Genomic DNA, 20872 nt, shown 5'->3' with positions numbered 1-20872 from the left:
GAGGGAATATACAATGGATGGTAGGACCCTAGGAAGTAGTGGGTCAGAAGAACCTTGGTGTACTTGTCCATAGATCACTGAAGACAGCAGCACAGGAGATAAGGTGGTTAGGAAGGCATATGGAATACTTTCCTTTATTAGCCGAGGCATAGAATGTAAGAGCAGTGAGGTTATGATGGAGCTGTATAAAATGCTAGTTCGGCCACAGCTGGAATACTGTGTACAGTTCTGGCCACCACACAATAGGAAGGATGTGATTGCACTGGAGAGGATGCAGAGGAGATTCACCAGGATGTTGCGTGGGCTGGAGCATTTCAGCTGTGAGGAGAGACTGGATAGGCTAGTGTTGTTTTCCTGAGAGCCGAGAAGGGTGAGGGGGGGGGGGGGGGGGGGTGTGGGGGGACCTGATTGAGGTATACAAAATTATGAGAGGCATAGATAGGATAGATAGGAAGAAACTTTTTTCCTTTGCAGAGGGGTCAATAACCAGGGGGCATAGATTTAAAGTAAGGGACGTGAGGTTGAGAGAGGATTTGATGAAACAAACTTCACCCAGAGGGTGGTTGGAATTTGGAACACACTGCCTGAAGGGGAGGTAGAGGTGGGAACCCTCACAACATTTAAGTATTTAGATGAGCACTTGAAACGCCATAGCAGACAAGGCTACGGGCCAAGTGCTGGAAAATGGGATTAGAATAGGTAGGTGCTTAATGGCCGGCACAGACACGATGGGCCGAAGGGCCTGTTTCTGTGCTGTATAACTATTTGTGGTGGGATTTGAATCCCTGTCTCTGCATCATTAGTCCAGGCCTCTGGATTACTAGTTCAGCAACATAACCACTATGCTCTATGTCCTCCTACAAGGAGAGACTGAGCAGACTGGGCCTACATTCCCTGGAATTTAGAATGAGAGGTGTTTTAACTGAAACAATATACTCTTCAGGGACTTGACAGGGTAGATGCTGAGAAAATGTTTCCCCTGGCTGAGGAATCTACAACACCAGTCTCAGGATAAGGGGTCGGCCATTCAGGACTGAGATGAGAAATGTCTTCACTGAAAGGGCTGTGAATCTTTGGAATTATCTACCCCAGGAAGCTGTGGATGCTCAGTTATTGAGTTATATTTAGGACACAGATTGATAGATTTTTGGGTACTAAGGGAATTTTTTTTTTTATTATTTAGAGATACAGCACTGAAACAAGCCCTTCGGCCCACCGAGTCTGTGCTGGCCATTAACCACCCATTAATACTAATCCTACACTAATCCCATATTCCTACCACATCCCCACCTGTCTCTATATTCCCCTACCACCTACCTATACTAGGGGCAATTTATAATGGTCAATTTACCTATCAACCTGCAAGTCTTTTGGTGCTGGGAGGAAACCGGAGCACCCGGAGAAAACCCATGCACAGGGAGAACTTGCAAACTCCACACAGGCAGTGCCCAGAATTGATCCCGGGTCGCTGGAGCTGTGAGGCTGTGGTGCTAACCACTGCGCCACCCGGGATATGGGGATAGTGCTGGAAAGTGGAGTTGAGGTAGAAGATCAACCATGACCTCCGTGAATGGCAGAGCAGGCTCAAAGGGCCAAAAGGCCTCCTCCAGCTCCTACTTCTTATCTTCATTAAACCTCAGTCTGCTTCCTCTCAAGCTGCTGAGTGAATTAAATTTCCATGACAAATCACCAACATACCAAACTATAAATCATGCCCTAAACATCATTTATTGGTACAAATCACAACTTAGTTAAATCTGGGCACACACTTTATAAACACATATACATGCAATCAGAGTTATCCAGCAGTTGAGCACCAATAGGGAGAGTAGGGGGATCGAGTTTCGGAGCCACGAGGTCATGCTGCAGCTGTACAAAACTCTGGGGAGACCGCACCTGGAGTATTGCCTGCAGTTCTGGTCACCGCATTATAGGAAGGATGTGGAAGCTTTGGAAAAGGTGCAGAGGAGATTTACTAGGATGTTGCCTGGTATGGAGGGAAGGTCTTACGAGGAAAGGCTGAGGGACTTGAGGTTGTTTTCGTTGGAGAGGAGGAGGAGGAGGAGGAGAGGTGACTTAATAGAGACATATAAGATAATCAGAGGGTTAGATAGGGTGGATAGTGAGAGTCTTTTTCCTCGGATGGTGATGGCAAACACGAGGGGACATAGCTTTAAATTGAGGGGTGATAGATATAGGACAGATGTCAGAGGTAGTTTCTTTACACAGAGAGTAGTAGGGGCGTGGAACGCCCTGCCTGCAACAGTAGTAGACTCGCCAACTTTAAGGGCATTTAAGTGGTCATTGGATAGACATATGGATGAAAATGGAATAGTGTAGGTCAGATGGTTTCACAGGTCGGCGCAACATCGAGGGCCGAAGGGCCTGTACTGCGCTGTAATGTTCTAATCTATTTCACAAAACAAGTAATAAACGCAGAGGTGAGAGTAGCCAAAGACCAAAAGGTCTGAAAATTAGTGACCAAAGACAAAAAAAAGTCTGATTTTTATTTTATTTTTTTGGGGGGGGATGGGGGGTGGGAAACAAGGAATCATGTAATTATAGCATTGTTATTGAAGCAAACTAGTTGATTAATGGCAATTTCGTACAATTTTGCATATGTAATAAATATAATTGTAATGTACTCAGAGTACAATTTCATCAGACTTTCCTGACAGCTGACAACTGGTTTTACAGAGTTCACGTTCTCAATGGCCTGCTTCTGCCTATTTATAGATTGTTCATGTAAAAGATGTTCTGTGAAGATGTGTCAACTTTAATGGAAAGCAATATATATAAGCATATGAGATATTACATTCTGGTACCTTGGTAAGCAATGTGCACAGATCAGTTGGTATATAAATTAATAAAAAGTAAACATTTATGAGACATTCACAATCCAGAAACCTGAACAAAAGTAGGGCAATTTTTCTTATTTTGTGCTATGACATACATAATCACCAGCAGAAAGCAAAACCAGGTCGGGAGGATTGTATGCCAGTTATGCAACCTGTCCAATTTGCTGTCCATTAACTTAAATGGAAACAAATATCATGTACATTCTGTTAGGAGCATGGGATACTCCCAACTCAATTGTCTTTTAGATAATTATTTACCTCTCAGCACAAAAGTGGAAAATAACCTTATTAACTTTAGCAAATGCAGTGCCTCTATTCATAGAATGCCTGTTTTTAAATATCATGACTCATGGTAGATTTTATAATTTAAAATGAAAAAAATCACATCATAAAGATTCTAAACTAAAATAATCTTGACTGCAGTTGTTATGACATGACCGTACAAGTCAAAACCCCTAATCAAAATATAAGATTCTGATTGCGGTGGGAGCAACGCACTGTCAATTCAATCCCGTCACTCCACAGGTCGTCTAACATATCACTTTAAACTTTACAAATTAAAGAAATCTGCAGCCAAATTGAACCATCTATTAACCTCCATATGAGGTGAACCAAACCAGGTGTCTTTCAATCAACAAATTAACTGTTTATTAGAAAAAACTAAAATCTTAAAGACTACCAAGATAAAAACATTTAAAAGAGAAACAAAAGTGTCCTTTGAGATTTACACTTCCCGATGAACAATCCTGATTCACGCTCTTCCAGGGTATGATGAGGAAGGAAAGAATAGACCAACATCCGAAGCTTCAACTCGTCTTTCTTCCAGCAATGACCATTGCAGATAAACAACTCGCAAATACTTTTCAATGAATCAATTTGGCTTTAGAGTTTTGAGGGATAAAAATTTGCCAGTCTAACTTCCCTTCCTTCAGTTTAAATTAACAGAGATCTCAGTTTAGTTCATGCTATCCCAGCTGTCTGTCTGTTAAAAGCCTGTCTCAACAAGAAGATTTTAGATGTTAATCGCAACATTGTGTTCCCATCCCTAGTCTCTGAATGGCTATATCCAAGGCAACAATGATGCACATGTGAAGCTGGCTGATTCTTCCACACTGTATGGTTGTATTGGGGAGAAAGCAGGAACAGGGTAATGAGTTTGGACAATCAACCATGATCGTATTGAATGGCGGTGCAGGCTCGAAGGGCCGAATGGCCTACCCGTTCCTATTTTCTATCGAATGGGGACCAGAATGCACCTTCTCGCTAACTCCTGAGGCTTGCTTTTCCTTAAATCAGTACTGATCCTTTGCTGTCTTAAAGATACACTGCATACTTCCCCCAAAAAAACACCAGGATCATAACACCTCCACCCCTGGCAGAATGAAATGCCATTCCCGAAAGGTGTTTCATTACAATGGGAGAAAAGTAATTGAAAAAACACTGACTTTTTTTCCCCGCAATAACGCAATACAGCATTCTTTTATACCATCGCCATCTACGTATGTCAACCTGATTAAATCTACGACAAAGCATCAGTGATAATATTTTCACCTGAAATGCAGACATACAATTTTCTAGAATGTTGAGACTACAGTAACAAGTTCTACCAGAACATTTTCAGCTTTCAAAACCTTGTCCCAATTAACTCATTTCAAATTTCCAAGCATAATCTTCCAGTTGTTTTGTGTTTTCCTTCCAAGTGGCGCTATTGTCCAACACCTCAGCCAGGTGAAATACACAGCTAGGAGCACTGACCACAACGGGTTCACTATTCTCAGAGGTTTCTTGAGAACCCTTTAACCTGTGTGGCATCACTTGATATTTGAAAAACCCTGTTCGGTGCAACAGAAGCTGACTTTTCCTTATCTTGGGTTGTCAAAGGAATTTAACGGTATCCCTCCAACATATTTGTCTCTTTAAGACACATAGCGTTGCCCACTTTGTCCATACAGTCTTTTAAATGAGAATTTGGGTAGGAGTCTGCCTTCTTTCGAGTCAGTCATACAGCATAGAAACAGGCCCTTCGGCCCACCGCATCCATGCCGACCATAATGCCTATCTAGACTAATCCCACCTGCCTGTATTAATTCCATATCCCTCTAAGCCTTGCTCATTCAAGTACCTGTCCAGCTGCCTCTTAAATGTCAGTACTGTTCCTGCCTCCAAAACCTCCTCAGGCAGCTCATTCCAGATACCCACTATTTTTTGTGTGAAAAATGTACCCCTTTGATGGCATGACTTTTCTGTAGTCTACGCAAGTTTGAACCGACCCACCAGGTTTAGGCATCAAGACCACCTGTGAATTCCAGCTGTCCTGACTAGGTTCAACTAAGCTGCTCTTCAGCATGGATTGCACCTCTGCTTCCACTTGGGCCTGTTTGTCTGGACCTAAGCGACAAGGATGTTGTTTTAAAGGAATGGTTCCCCATAAACCCACATAATGTGTGGCTAAGGTTTTACATCCTGGCTTATCCCTACAAACTTTTTCAAACGTTGTGAAAACCATGGTTAAGTCTTCACGCTGTTTTGCCTCTCAAGCATATTGTTTATTTTTCCTAGCCATTCTGTATTCACTAATCTGATAGTTGGAGGTTCAATCTGAGAATTTCCTAGGCCTGCTTCTGCCTCATCCTCACTATCCTATTCCTTCTCAACAGTCTCAATTACCTGACATACCTGTACTGGCTTATCCTCCTCCCTGCAGTAATATTGTTTAAGCACATTAACATGACACAATCTGTTGTTCTTCCGGCAATCAGGGGTGTCAATCAAGTAATCTGCCTTACCCACTTTTTTTGAACGCTCGATATGGGCCACTGAACTGTGCTTTTAATGGTTCTCTCTGTAATGGTAACAACACTAATACTTCATCATAATAAAAGCAAAATACTGCGGATGCTGGAAATCTGAAATAAAAACAAGAAATGCTGAAAATACTCAGCAGGTCTGGCAGCATTTAATACTTCATCCCCTGGTTAAAAATCATGGTTTTTTTTGCATTCTTGTCTGCCCATTTTTTCATATTGGCTTGGGATGCTTTAAGGTGTTCCTGAGCCACACTGCAAGCTTTCATGAGCCTTTCCCAGAACACAGATACATAGTCTAGTATTGAAGATTCTTGTGGTCCAAGAATATGTCCTTTAAAACTCAGAAAAGACCTCTTACTTCATGTCCACAAACCAGTTCGGAAGGACTGAAGCCAACAGACTCTTTCGGTGAGTCTCTGGTGGCAAATAAAAGGAAGTCTAGTCCTTTACCCCAGTCATGTGGATATTTGTGACAATATGTTCTAATCATCGTTTTGAGAGTCTGGTGATATTTCTCTAAAGCTCCCTGTGACTGTGGGTGATATGCTGAAGATTTCATCGAATCCCCAAATTGCCCAGGACTTCTTGAAATATCCTAGACTTGAAATTGGAATCTTGATCTGATTGAACTTCAAGTGGTAATCCATGTCTCAAAGAATCGGGTTAACTTTCTACTACTATTCTAGCAGTACTTGTCCTCAAAGGAATTGCCTCTGGAAATCAAGTAGCCATATCCATGATAGTAAGTAGGAATTGATGTCACACTTTTGTTTTTGGTGAGGGCCCGACAGTCTACTAATACCCTGCTAAATGGTTCGCCAATCATTGGTATGGGAACTGGTTTGGGCGGCACAGTGGTTAGCACCGCAGCCTCACAGCTTCAGGGACCCGGGTTCGATTCTGGGTACTGCCTGTGCGGAGTTTGCAAGTTCTCCCTGTGACCGCGTGGGTTTTCGCCGGGTGCTCCGGTTTCCTCCCACAGCCAAAGACTTGCAGGTTGATAAGTAAATTGGCCATTGTAAATTTCCCCTAGTGTAGGTAGGTGGTAGGGAATATGGGATTACCGTAGGGTTAGTATAAATGGGTGGTTGTTGGTCGGCACAGACTTGGTGCTGTATCTCTAAATAAAAAATAAAAATAGTGGTGCTAGTTTTGTGGTAGGTTTTGGTTTTCCCACCATTTGACAGGTATAGCATGTCCTACAAAATTGTCTCACATTGGACAGTCGATGCTGACCTCGACAGTAACAAGATTGAGGTTTTGTTGCATCATCCCTAAACAAGGCTCAAGAATTTGGTAATGGCCCTGTGACAATGCAGCAGGTCCAATGGACAGCTGTATATCCCAACAGTGATGAACACTTCTGGCTCCTGCTCTGCTGTTAAATACAATTGGTACAGTAATGTGAGCTGAAAATCATAACTATTGTGTTGGCTTGGAGAAAGGCAGCACTCTGTATATACATATTCATACATGTACAGAGTATTGTGCCAACAACCTCAGAAGCCCAGTCATCATTTATAGTGACTGCAGAGAGCTCACAGGATAGTTGCACTGCAGCCAATGCACAGCACTGGTGGTGCAGGACAGCCTTTTCCAGATAATCTTAAGCAATTCCAAACCACACACTGAAGAAAGATGGCCAGAGTGACACTCTTGCCTTGCATCACTATGGTGCAAAAGACAGCTTCACACCGACTCAAGGTTTACAGTGTGACTGGGGCAGTAGACAGTGAAAATGCAGATGAACATTGAATGGAATTCAGCCATACACCTGAGCAAACCGATAAGTGGAAATTTCAGATCACTTCAGTTGCTGCAATGCACAGGACATGTTAAGTTTATACAGCTCATGCTCACTGCAGGATATTCACATGCAGTAACCAGTTGGTGCAGGGTTTTCAGAAATTACTTCAGACACACACTGCTGTGTAAATGGAAGCAACTTTCAAATTCCTATTGACCGATCAATGTTTTTGCTGCAGACCAGCGACTTGCAAGCACTGATCCTGCACCATTCATTTTAAGCCATGGCAAATGAACTGTGTCAGTTCTCAGGTGGTCTCTGCTAAGATATCCCGTGAAGGCAAAAACACATTGGGAATTGGTCTGTGTTATGCACATACCTCCTCTTGGGCCATTTACAGAAGACTGGCACACTGAACTAGTGAAGGAGGATGCAGTTTCACCCGCTTACATTCCTGGTTGAAGTTCATTTCCACCGAGGTGGGAGACGATAAAAAATAAAGACGACTTAAAAACAGGTTTAAAAAAAACACCTGTAGACTGCTTTTCGGTTGTCCAACTTTGAAAAAAAGCTGACATTTTTTTTAAAAGCCACTCTTTTGTTAAAGTTGGAAAGGGAGAAGGCATTGGTGGATTTCTGAAAACCCAAGGTCAGAGATCAGCTATTTCGTGGAAATTTCTCATCCCGAAGTTACTTGTGAACTCGCTGGTGTTTCAGCAGGATGGATGAAGTAGTGAATCCCTTCCCACACTTTGAGCAGCTGAACGGTCTCTCCCCAGTGTGAACTCGCTGGTGTGTCAGCAGGTGGGATGACTGAATGAATCCCTTCCCACACTCGGAGCATGTGAATGGTCTCTCCCCAGTGTGAATACGCTGGTGTTCAGTGAGATCACATGATCGCTTGAACCCAGTTCCACAGTGAGTGCACCTGAATGGTCTCTCATCAGTGTGAACTCGCTGGTGTGTCAACAGGTGGGATGACCGAGTGAATCCCTTCCCACACTCGGAGCATGTGAATGGCCGCTCCCCAGTGTGAATTCGCTGGTGTACAGTGAGTTCAGATGATCGCTTGAACCCAGCCCCGCATTGAGTACACCTGAATGGCCTCTCCCCAGTGTGATCTCGCTGATGCCTCAGCAGGTCGGATGAAGTAGTGAATCTCTTCCCACATTCTAAGCAGGTGAATGGCCTTTCCCCAGTGTGAACTCGCTGGTGCGCTAGCAGGGCGGCTGATTTGGCGAATCCTTTCCCACACACGGAGCAGGTGAACAGCCTCTCCAGGTTGTTACTGCATGGACGAGTTTCCAGCTCAACTGGATAATTCAATCCCTTTCTACAGTCCCCATATTTGCATGGTTTCTTTCCAGTGTGACTGCGCTTGTGTCTCGACAGGCCAGATGATCGGCTGAAACCTCGTCCACAGACAGAACATGTGTACAGTTTCTCCTCACTGTAATCGGTGCTTTTTCCTTTCATGTTCAAAATCTGCTGACATTCGGGTTACGATAAAAATGGCGACTCCTTCAGATGTCTGACGTTTGCTTTGCATTTCACGGCTGCAATTCCTCCCTTTCTAAATCCCTGTGAAATTGATTTAAAACAGAAAAAAAAAGAATGTGAAAGAACCCACAAAAACACAAAGGCAGGTTGTGAAATGGAGCTGAATGAATCTGGTAATTTAGGGGGCCGGCACGAGGAAAGAGTGACCGTGAAAGCTGCTGGATTGACATACAACCCCAACTGGTTCACTAATGTCCTTCAGGGAAAGGAACCTGACACCCAGTCTGGACCTACACAAGACTCTGCCCTCTATGCGAGGAGAGGGAGAGAGAGGGAGGGGCAGGGAGAGGCGAGGGATTTTCTCTATGTACAACTCGACCAGAACTTTGGCAGAATCTCCCATACACTCAACTTCCATCATCTAGAAGGGCCAGGGGATCAGGTGCATGTGAACACCATCACCTCCAAGTTCCCCTCCAGGTCACACACCATCCTGACTTGTCTGGCATCCAATACTGGATTAACCAAAATTTCCTCCAATTAATAAACCGGTGCTCCGGTTTCCTCCCACATACCAAAGACTTGCAGGTTGATAGGTAAATTGGCCATTAGCAATTGCCCCTAGTATAGGTAGGTGGTAGGGAAAATATAGGGACAGGTGGGGATGTGGTAAGAATATGGAATTAGTGTAGGATTGGTATAAATGGGTGGTTAATGGTCAGCACAGATTCGGTGGGCCGAAGGGCCTGTTTCAGTGCTGTATCTCTAAACTAAAATAAATACTGGGGAGTCTGACGCCATTGTCTTCAGTTTCTGCTAAAAATTCCACTCCCGAGCTACCAACTCAATCCCTCTCCCTAACAGCTGCCTGAGGCTAAAACACACCATTCATAACCTGGGTGTGATATTTGGTTCCAAGTTGAGCTTCCAAAATGAGCTTCCGAATGCATATCGGCGCCTATTTCCACCTCAATATCACCCAACTTCGCCACTGCCTCAGCTCATCTGCCTCTGAAGCTTACATCCATGCATTTGTTAGTTCTCAACTTGAATATTCTAACACACTCCTGGCTGGTATCCCACATTCTACCCTTTGTAAACTTGAGGTCATCCATAACTCTGCTGCCTGCGTCCTTACTCAAACCAAGTCCTGTTCACCCATTGCCACAGTGCCTGCTGGCCTACACAGGCTCCCTGTTAAGCAGCACCTCAATTTTAAGATCCTCATCCTTGTTTTCAAATCCCTCCATGCCCTCGCCCCTCACTATCTCTATAATCTCCTCCAGCCCTACAACCCTCAGAGATCAGGGATCTAATTCTGGCATCTTGAGCATCCCCAATTTTCATTGTTCCAACACTGGCGGCCGTTCCTTCAGCTGTCAAGGCCATAAGCTTTGGAAATCCCTCCCTAATCCTCTCCGCCTCTTTACATCATCTTCCGTGTTTCAGGCACATCTTAAAATACACCTCTTCGATCAAGCTTTTTGTCGTCTGCCCTAGATCTCCTTATGTGGCTCAGTGTCAAATGTTGCTTTATAACGCTCCTGTGAACAGCCTTGGAACATTTTATTACATTAAAGATGCTACATAAATACAATTTGTTGTTGAGTTGGACATATAACACCGTTCCTTCATCATCACTGGATGAAAATCCTGTAACTCCTTCCCGAACACCATTGCGGGAGCACCTTTACTACACAGTCTGCAGCGGTCCAAGAAGGCGGCCCACCATCACCTTCTCAATGGGCAACTGGGGATTGGCAATATGCTGGTCTGGCTAGTGACGCCCATATCCCCAGAATGAAGTAAAAAATCCGTACGTGTAAAATGGATTAAAAGCCGCGACAGAAATACTTCATGGGCGGCACAGTGGCGCAGTGGTTAGCACCGCAGCCTCACAGCTCTAGCGACCCGGGTTCAATTCTGGGTACTGCCTGTGTGGAGTTTGCAAGTTCTCCCTGTGTCTGCGTGGGTTTCCTCCGGGTGCTCCGGTTTCCTCCCACAAGCCAAAAGACTTGCAGGTTGGTAGGTAAATTGGCCATTATAAATTGTCCCTTGTATAGGTAGGTGGTAGGGAAATATAGGGACAGGTGGGGATGTGGTAGGAATCTAGGATTAGTATAAATGGGTGGTTGATGGTCGGCACAGACTCGGTGGGCCGAAGGGCCTGTTTCAGTGCTGTATCTCTAAACTAAACTAATACAATACTCTTTAACATTGAGTGGCTTTTGTCAGTTGAGCAACCTCATCTCCCCTGGAATCCACCTCCCTTGACAGTTTCACATTGGAAATTGTTGGGCCCAACTGGGTTCAAAAGTAATTGGGATTAAACCCAGCAGCTTCTCCTCTATCTCCACTGCAGATCAAACTGATGCAACAAAAAAGAGCAACACAGGAGCTCAAGGACCGACATCCGCATCTAACAACCACCCTGACACAAACTGGCTCTTAATTGGTTCGCCTATGTTTCTCGACTCAGTTCTATGAACAACGCCTGCAATAAAGCCAAACTACAGCAGATGCTGGAAATACTCAGCAGGTCAGGCAGCATCCGTGGAGAGAGAAACAGAGTTAACATTTCAGGTGCCTCAAGGAGCCAGAACCTGCAGTCTGGAACTCAAGAGTGGGAGAAGAAGGAAGAATGAGGAGAGGCAATATAATCATAGAGTTAGAGTTATACAGCACAGAAACAGGCCCTTCAGCCCAACGTGTCTGTGCCAGCCATCAAGCACCTATCCATTCTAATCCCATTTTCCAGCACTTGGCACACAGCCATGTTTGTTATGGCATTTCAAATGCTCATCTAAATACTTCTTAAATGTTGTGAGGGTTCCTGCCTCTACTACTCCTTCAGGCAGTGTGTTCCAGATTCCAATCACCCTTAGGGTGAAAATTCTTTTCCTCAAATCCCGTTTAAACCTCCTGCCCCTTACCTTAAATCTATGCCCCCTGGTTATTGACCCCTCTGCCAAGGGAAAAAGTTTCTTCCTATCTATCCTATCAATGCCCCTCATAATTTGGTATTCCTCAATCAGGTCCCCCCTCAGCCTTCTCTGCTCTCAGGAAAACAACCCGAGCCTATCCAGTCTCTCTTCATAATTGAAATGTTCCAGCCCAGGCAACATCCTGGTGAATCTCCTCTGCACCCTCTCCACTGCAATCACATCCTTCCTATAGTACGGTGGCCAGAACTGTACACAGTACTCCAGCTGTGGCCAAACTAGCGTTTTATACAGCTCCATCATAACCTCCCTGCCCTTATATTCTATGCCTCAGCTAATAAAGACAAGTATCCTCAAGTATCTTACCAGATGCTCAAGTATTTAAAGACAAGTATCTTCATTTGCACTGGAGTGCTGACTTGGGGTTGCATTAGAGTGCTAAAGTGGGAGTACTGTGACTGAGGGAGTTCGGTGAGGAGGGAGCAAGGAGCTCCTTTCATTTCCTACCTGTCCTCAAAGAGCATGAGGGGAGCTGAGAGTTTCCAAAGAGCACAGCTGACTGGTGAGTAAGTCCTGGTGGGTATTTTTTTTTTTTTTTAAACTGGATTGAATTGTAAGTCATTGTTTGAGCAAGACTTAGTTGATTTTTTTTTATTATAACCGTCTTCTGAAGTTTTAAATTTAAAGGGTTTAGTCATGGCAGGAGAGCTTAAAGCCATGGTTTGCTCCTCTTGCTGCATGTGGGAATCCGTGAACATTTCCAGTCCTCGGGACCAGCATGTGTGCAGGAAGCGTGTCCAGCTGCAGCAACGGCTGGAAACACCGTGGAGCATCCACGAGTCTGAGAGCATCGTGGATAGCACGTTTGGAGAGGTGGTCACACTGCAGCTGAAGGGACTTGAGGAAGGATGGGAATGGGTGACCAGGCAGTCCAAGAGAAACAGGCAGGTAGTTCAGGAGTCCCCTGGGGTCCCGGTTACAAATCGGTATTCCATTTTGGAGGCTGATGAGGCTGGTTCCTCCAGGGAGTGCGGACAGAGTCAAGCTTCTGGCACCACAAGCAGCCTGTCTGCACAGGAAGGGGGAAAAGAGAGGAAGAGCAATAGTAATAAGGGATTCTATAGTCAGGGGAACGGATAGGCGCTACAGTGGCTATCAACGTGACTCCAGGATGGTGTGTTGCCTCCCTGGTGTCAAGGTCCGGGATGTCACTGACGGCTGCAGGGCATCCTGAAGGGGGAGGGTGATAAGGCAGAGGTCATGGTACATGTTGGTACGAATGACATAGGTGGAAAGAGGGATGAGGTCTTGCATCAAGAATTCAGGGAGTTAGACTGTAAACTAAAAAGCAGGACCTCTCTCGGGTTGTAATCTCTAGATCACTCCCAGTGCCACGTACTAGCTAGTATAGAAATAGGAGAATAGCACAGATGAATACGTGGCTTAAGAGTTGGTGCAGGATCGAGGGTTTTAGATTCCTGGACCACTGGGACCGTTTCTGGGGAAGGTGGGACCTGTACAAGCAGTATACCTGGACAGTCTACATCTGAACCAGAGGGGGACTAACATCCTTGCTGGCAGGTTTGCTAGTGCTGTTGGGAGGAGTTTAAACTAATTTGGCAGGGGGAGGGGACGCAGACTCCAAGCAGAATAGAGACACAGCTAAACACAGGAAAGCAAACAAGTCAGAGGAAATACAGCAGAGGTTTCAAGGGAGTAAGACCAGGATGGATGGCCTCTACTTTAATGCCAGGAGTATTGCAGGTAAAATGGATGAGTTAAGGGCAAGGATTGACACGTGGAATTGTGATATAGTAGCCATCACGGAGACATAGTTGAGGGAGGGGCAGGATTGGCAGCTCAATATCCCGGGATATAGAATCTTCAGGCGAGACAGAGGAGGGGGTAAAAGAGGAGGGGGCATTGCAATATTAGTTAAGGAGTCAGTTACTGCAGTAAGGAGAGATGATATCTTGGAGGGGGTATCAAATGAAGCTTTATGGGTAGAGTTTAGGAATAAAAAAGGGACAGCCACATTGCCAGGTGATTATAGACCCCCAGATAGTCAGCGGGAAATTGAGGAGCAAATATGTGCGCAGTTTGCAGAGGTGAGTAAAAATAATAAGGTAATTATATTAGGTGATTTCAACTTTCCCAACATTAATTGGGATAGTCATCGTATTAAAGGCTTAGGTGGAGTGGAGTTCTTAAAATGTATACAGGAGAACATTTTAGCTCAATATGTAGAGGATCCAACAAGGGAGGATGCAGTGCTGGACCTAATTCTGGGGAATGAAGCCAGACAGGTGGTTGATGTGTTGGTGGGGGAGCATTTTGGTGATAGTGACCAAAACATGGTACAATTTAAGCTCGTTATGGAGAAAGAAATGGACAAGTTGAAAAGAGCTTTTGGATTGGGGAGAGTGAATTTTAGTAAAATAAGGCAGGATCTGGCCAAGGTAGACTGGAAAGAGTTACTTGTCGGGAAATCTACAGAATAGCAGTGGGGGGCATTCAAAAAGGAAATGGGGAGGGTACAGGCCCAACATGTTCCCTCTAGGGTAATACATAGGAGCAACAAGCCCAGAGAACCATGGATGACCAGAAACATTCAGGATATGATGAGAAGGAAAAGAGAGGCTTTTAGCAAATACAAGGAGAGCAAATCAACGGAAGCATTAGTGGAGTTCAGAAAGTGTGGGATGGAGCTGAAGAAAGCAATTAGGAGAGCAACGAGGGGATATGAGAAAGCTCTGGCTGGTAAAAATAGGGAAAATCCCAAGATATTCTATAAGTATATCAATGGGAAGAGGATAACCAGGGAAAAAGTAGGACCCATTAGGAACCAAGGGGGAAATCTGTGGGTGGAGCCAGAGGACATTGACAGGGTGTTGAACGATTACTTCACATGTGTCTTCACCCAAGAGAATGAGGATGTAGATATGGAACTGAGAGAGACTGTGAGGGTCTTGAGAAAATTGTCAAAGGGAGTGACAAGGTATTGGAGGTTTTGGCAGGCTTAAAAGTGGACAAATCTCCAGGTCCGGACGATTTGTGTCCCAGGATGCTGTGGGAGGCGAGGGTGGAGATTGCAGGGGCTCTGACCCAAATTTTTAATTCCTCTCTGGCCACGGGGGAGGTGCCAGAGGACTGGAGAACAGCTACAGTGGTCTCACTATTTAAGAAAGGTTGTAGAGATAAGCCAGGGAACTACAGACCAGTGAGTCTCACGTCAGTGGTAGGGAAACTATTGGAGAAAATTCTGAAGGAATGAAGCTATCACCACTTGGATAGGCAAAATTTGATTAGGAATAGTCAACATGGCTTTATCAGAGGGAGGTCATGCCTAAGAAATGTGATTGAATTTTTTGAGCATGTGACCAGGTGTGTAGATGAGGGTAGTGCAGTTGATGTAGTTTACATGGATTTCAGCAAAGCCTTTGACAAGGTCCCACATAGGAGACTAATCAAGAAAGCAAATGCACAAGGGATACAAGGTAACTTGATAAGGTGGATTCAAAATGGTCTTTGCTGTAGGACACAGAGAGTGATGACAGACTGTTGTAGTGACTGGAAGTCAGTGTCCAGTGGTGTACCACAGGGATTTGTGCTACATAAACAACATAGATGACTATGTGGGGGGTAGGATCAGTAAGTTCGCGAATGACACAAAGATTGGCCGAGTGGTTAACAGTGAGGTTGAGTGTCTTGGGTTACAGGACGATATAGACGGGATGGTCAAATGGGCAGAAAAGTGGCAGATGGAATTTAACCCCGAAAAGTGTGAGGTGATACACCTTGAAAGGAGTACTGTGACACGGAAGTATTCAATGAATGGCCTGACACTGGGAAGTTCTGAGGAACAAAGGGACGTTGGCGTGTTTGTCCATAGATCCCTGAAGGCTGAAGGGCGAATAGGGTGGTGAAAAAGGCATATGGAACACATGCCTTTACCAATCGAGGCATAGATTACAAAAGCAGGGAGGTCATGTTGGAGTTGTATAGAACTTTGATGAGGCCACAGCTGGAGTACTGTGTGCAATTCTGGTCGCCACATTATAGGAAGGATGTGATTGCACTGGAGAGGGTGCAGAGGCGATTCACCAGGACGTTGCCTGGGATGGAACATTTAAGCTATGAAGAGAGGTTGGATAGGCTTGGGTTGTTTTTGCTGGAGCAGAGAAGACTGAGGGGTGACCTGATCGAGGTGTTCAAGATTATGAGGGGCATGGACAGGGTGGATAGAGAGCAGCTGTTCCTCTTAGTTGAAGGGTCAGTTACAAGGGGTCACAAGTTTAAAGTGAGGGGCAGGAGGTTTAAGGGGGATTTGAGGAAGAACTTTTTTACCCAGAGGGTGGTGACGGTCTGGAATGCACTGCCTGGGAGGGCGGTAGAGGCGGGTTGCCTCACACCCTTTAAAAAGTACCTGGATGAGCACTTGGCATGTCATAACATTCAAGGCTATGGGCCAAGTGCTGGCAAATGGGATTAGGTAGGCAGGTCAGGTGTCTTTAATGCATCAGTACAGACTCGATGGGTCGAAGGGCCTCTTCTGCACTGTATTATTCTGTGATTGTGATCCCATATGCCTTCCTAACCACCTTATCTACCTGTGCTGCTGCCTTCAGTGATCTATGGACAAGTACACCAAGATCCCTCTTACCCTCTGTCCTACCATCCATTGTATATTCCCTTCCCTTGTTAGTCCTCCCAAAATGCATCACTTCACACTTCTCAGGATTACATTCCATTTGCCACTGCTCCACCCATTTTACCAGCCCATCTGCATCGTCCTGTAATCTAAGGCTTTCCTCCTCACTATTTACAACACCACAAATTTTCATGTCATCTGCAAACTTATTGATCATACCTCCTATGTCTTTTGGGCCTCCTTATCTCGAGAGACAATGGATACGCGCCTGGAGGTCGTCAGTGGTTTGTGAAGCAGCGCCTGGAGTGGCTATAAAGGCCAATTCTGGAGTAACAGGCTCTTCCACAGGTGCTGCAGAGAAATTTGTTTGTTGGGGCTGTTGCACAGTTGGCTCTCCCCTTGCGCCTCTGTCTTTTTTCCTGCCAACTACTAAGTCTCTTCGACTCGCCACAATTTAGCCCTGTCTTTATGGCTGCCCGCCAGCTCTGGCGAATGCTGGCAACTGACTCCCACGACTTGTGATCAATGTCACACGATTTCATGTCGCGTTTGCAGACGTCTTTATAACGGAGACATGGACGGCCGGTGGGTCTGATACCAGTGGCGAGCTCGCTGTACAATGTCTCTTTGGGGATCCTGCCATCTTCCATGCGGCTCACATGGCCAAGCCATCTCAAGCGCCGCTGACTCAGTAGTGTGTATAAGCTGGGGATGTTGGCCGCTTCAAGGACTTCTGTGTTGGAGATATAGTCCTGCCACCTGATGCCAAGTATTCTCCGAAGGCAGCGAAGATGGAATGAATTGAGACGTCGCTCTTGGCTGGCATACGTTGTCCAGGCCTCGCTGCCGTAGAGCAAGGTACTGAGGACACAGGCCTGATACACTCGGACTTTTGTGTTCCGTGTCAGTGCGCCATTTTCCCACACTCTCTTGGCCAGTCTGAACATAGCAGTGGAAGCCTTACCCATGCGCTTGTTGATTTCTGCATCTAGAGACAGGTTACTGGTGATAGTTGAGCCTAGGTAGGTGAACTCTTGAACCACTTCCAGAGCGTGGTCGCCAATATTGATGGATGGAGCATTTCTGACATCCTGCCCCATGATGTTCGTTTTCTTGAGGCTGATGGTTAGGCCAAATTCATTGCAGGCAGACGCAAACCTGTCGATGAGACTCTGCAGGCATTCTTCAGTGTGAGATGTTAAAGCAGCATCGTCAGCAAAGAGGAGTTCTCTGATGAGGACTTTCCGTACTTTGGACTTCGCTCTTAGACGGGCAAGGTTGAACAACCTGCCCCCTGATCTTGTGTGGAGGAAAATTCCTTCTTCAGAGGATTTGAACGCATGTGAAAGCAGCAGGGAGAAGAAAATCCCAAAAAGTGTGGGTGCGAGAACACAGCCCTGTTTCACACCACTCAGGACAGGAAAGGGCTCTGATGAGGAGCCACCATGTTGAATTGTGCCTTTCATATTGTCATGGAATGAGGTGATGATACTTAGTAGCTTTGGTGGACATCCGATCTTTTCTAGTAGTCTGAAGAGACCACGTCTGCTGACGAGGTCAAAGGCTTTGGTGAGATCAATGAAAGCAATGTAGAGGGGCATCTGCTGTTCACGGCATTTCTCCTGTATTCACGTCTAAATCATTAATGTACACTACAAACATCAAGGGTCCGAGCACCGATCCCTGAGGTCCACCACTGGTCACCGGCTTCCACTCGCAAAAACAACCCTCGACCATCACCCTCAGCACCAATCCAACACTGACAGCAAACTACAATCCACTGACATTACCGGGATAGGGAGACAGAGTTTAGAAACACGCACCAACACGACTCCAGTAAAACATGGCAGGAGGAAAAGGGGGAAGCAGTGTGTGTACCTGCCCTGATATCCCCCTCCCCAGGCCTGTCAGTCAAACCCCCCACTCCCCCCAGTCCACAGCTCAGCCTAGCAGCTTCCCGCACCTTGAGCCAGCCCTGTCCAGGTGCGGCCTAGTCCAAGGGGAGACTTTGTGGAAGCAGGGAGTGGGGACCTCCTGTGCTGTGCTGTGTCCCAAATGGTTCCTCCCTCCCCCAGGCCCCTTTCTAACTGAGCCAAGTTTCCTTTGAAGTTTTGTTCTTTGATATTATAGTTTATTAATCTTTAATTCCTCCAAAAGAGCTGGAAATCTGGCGGCAGCTAATCCGGGGCCTGTCCACGAGAGAAGACCCGCAGCTGCCAACCAGCTCGGTGGAAACGCAGGACCGGGAGCTTCTTATTGGGTGGGGTGTTGAGGCCGACACCGGGTGTTTCTGAGACCGACCCGCCAACCCACCCTCCAGCCGGTTCTCTCACCCGCTGTGGATCCAACACGACCTCCTCCGTCCAGTTCGGCCCCCGCATTACGCATGCTCCAAATTATGCCGCGCCTGCGCACTGAGCACTTGAAGCCTCGGACAGCGACCTCTGACCTTTCAGTTCACAATGTCTAACTGATTGACGCAGCTCTGGGCCAATAGCCAGAGAGGGCGGGACTGGAGGATCAGATGTACTGGCGCCCACTCCTTGACGCTCGTCCCGCCTTCACACGCACCAATTGCCGCTCTTCTTGAATGGAAGAGAAATGGCGACTGGTTAGGGAGTGTCTGTAAATGGAAAGAGAAATGGTAACTGGTCAGGGAGTGTCTGCAAATGGAAAGAGAAATGGTAACTGGTTAGGGAGTGTCTGTAAATGGAAAGAGAAATGGTAACTGGTCAGGGAGTGTCTGCAAATGGAGACTTTTTCTTTTAAAAAAGCCTTGACTTTCTGATGAAAGGTCACAGACTTGAAACATTTAACTCTGCTTCTATCTCCACAGTTGCTGCCTGACCTGCATGTTTCCAGCACTTTTGGTTTTTATTCTCTCGTGTTTTTCATGAGCACAGGATGTCCCAAAGTGCTTAATAGCCAATGAATTTGTTTTCAAGTATGATCAATGTAATGTCAGAATCACAGCAGTCATTTTGTGCACAGCAAGCTCCAACAAACAGCATTGTGATAATGACCAATAATCTCTCTACTGTTTAACGTGATGCAAATATTAGCCCGGACACAGGGAATATCCCACTGCTCTTCTTTGAAATACTGCCGTGGGATCTTTTACATCCACCGAAGAGGGCAGGCCAGGCCTCAGTTTAATGTTCCATCTGAAAGATGGCACCTCGGACAGTGCAGCACTCCCTCAGTCCTACACTGGAATGCCGGCCTTGAGTGCATCTTGATCCCAAATCCTTCCGACTCATCAGGGAGAGTGTGGACAACTGAGCTCAGACTGACAAATGGAACGGGTCAGGTAGCATCGGTAGAGAAAGGAGAAATGGGACTGGTTAGAAAGTGTCTGTAAATGAAGAAGAAATGGAGTCAGGTTAGGGAACATCGAGAAATGGAGAGGCAGACACAGCGATAGAGAGAGAGAGAGAAACAGATAAGAGAATTTCAAAACTTGAGGTTGATATATTTTTGTTGGTAAGGTTATTAAGTGATACGGAACCAAACTGGTAAATGTAGCTGAGATACAGATCAGTCATGATGTACTTGAATGGCAGAACAGGCTCGAGGGGCTGAATGGCCTTCTCCCACTCATGTGTTCCTCTATTTTACAGGATCAATGAGACTGATGCCCTGAGCTCATCTCACAATCCCGGGATCATCTATTCCTGATAAAAAAAACAGGACCTCTCGGGTTGTAATCTCTGGATTACTCCCTGTGCCACGTGCCAGTGAGGCTAGAAATAGGAAGATAGTGCAGCTAAACACGTGGCTGAGCAGCTGGTGTAGACAGGAGGGTTTCAGATATAGAATTAGAACATTACAGTGCAGTACAGGCCCTTCGGCCCTCGATGTTGCGCCGACCTGTGAAACCATCTGACCTACACTATTCCATTTTCATCCATATGTCTATCCAATGACCACTTAAATGCCCTTAAAGTTGGCAAGTCTACTATTGTTGCAGGCAGGGCGTTCCACGCCCCTACTACTCTCTGAGTAAAGAAACTACCTCTGACATCTGTCCTATATCTATCACCCCTCAACTTAAAGCTATGTCCCCTCGTGTTTGCCATCACCATCCGAGGAAAAAGACTCTCACTATCCACCCTATCTAACCCTCTGATTATCTTATATGTCTCTATTAAGTCACCTCTCCTCCTCCTTCTCTCCAACGAAAACAACCTCATGTCCCTCAGCCTTTCCTCGTAAGACCTTCCCTCCATACCAGGCAACATCCTAGTAAATCTCCTCTGCACCCTTTCCAAAGCTTCCACATCCTTCCTATAATGCGGTGACCAGAACTGCACGCAATACTCCAGGTGCGGTCTCACCAGAGTTTTGTACAGCTGCAGCATGACCTC

The 20872-nt window shown here is 45.8% G+C and overlaps 1 protein-coding gene across 2 annotated transcripts; it reads right to left on the bottom strand.

Annotated features, from left to right (window-relative positions):
- Window positions 1-1764: 1764 nt before the first annotated feature.
- Window positions 1765-18914, bottom strand: LOC137372363 (zinc finger protein 239-like). Of its 2 annotated transcripts, none has more exons than XM_068036252.1 (2): window positions 18839-18914; window positions 1765-8993 (listed from the first exon to the last, which is right to left on the bottom strand). In XM_068036252.1, the coding sequence occupies exon 2, from the start codon at window positions 8886-8888 to the stop codon at window positions 8103-8105; it is 786 nt and encodes a 261-aa protein (XP_067892353.1). In that variant the 5' UTR covers window positions 8889-8993; window positions 18839-18914; the 3' UTR covers window positions 1765-8102. The 2 variants fall into 2 exon arrangements, with proteins under 2 accessions (XP_067892353.1, XP_067892354.1); XM_068036253.1 differs by lacking the exon at window positions 18839-18914 and adding an exon at window positions 16725-16919.
- Between the last annotated feature and the right edge of the window lie 1958 nt (window positions 18915-20872).

Source organism: Heterodontus francisci, chromosome 7 (assembly GCF_036365525.1).
Source record: "Heterodontus francisci isolate sHetFra1 chromosome 7, sHetFra1.hap1, whole genome shotgun sequence".
NCBI lineage: Eukaryota > Metazoa > Chordata > Chondrichthyes > Heterodontiformes > Heterodontidae > Heterodontus > Heterodontus francisci.
Note: the sequence above shows the minus strand (reverse complement) of the source record. Positions and strands in the feature narration are given on the sequence as shown.

Bases quoted from the DNA above. Each gene is read 5' to 3' on its own strand.
- LOC137372363 (XM_068036252.1), bottom strand. From the start codon at position 8,888: ATGAAAGGAAAAAGCACCGATTACAGTGAGGAGAAACTGTACACATGT.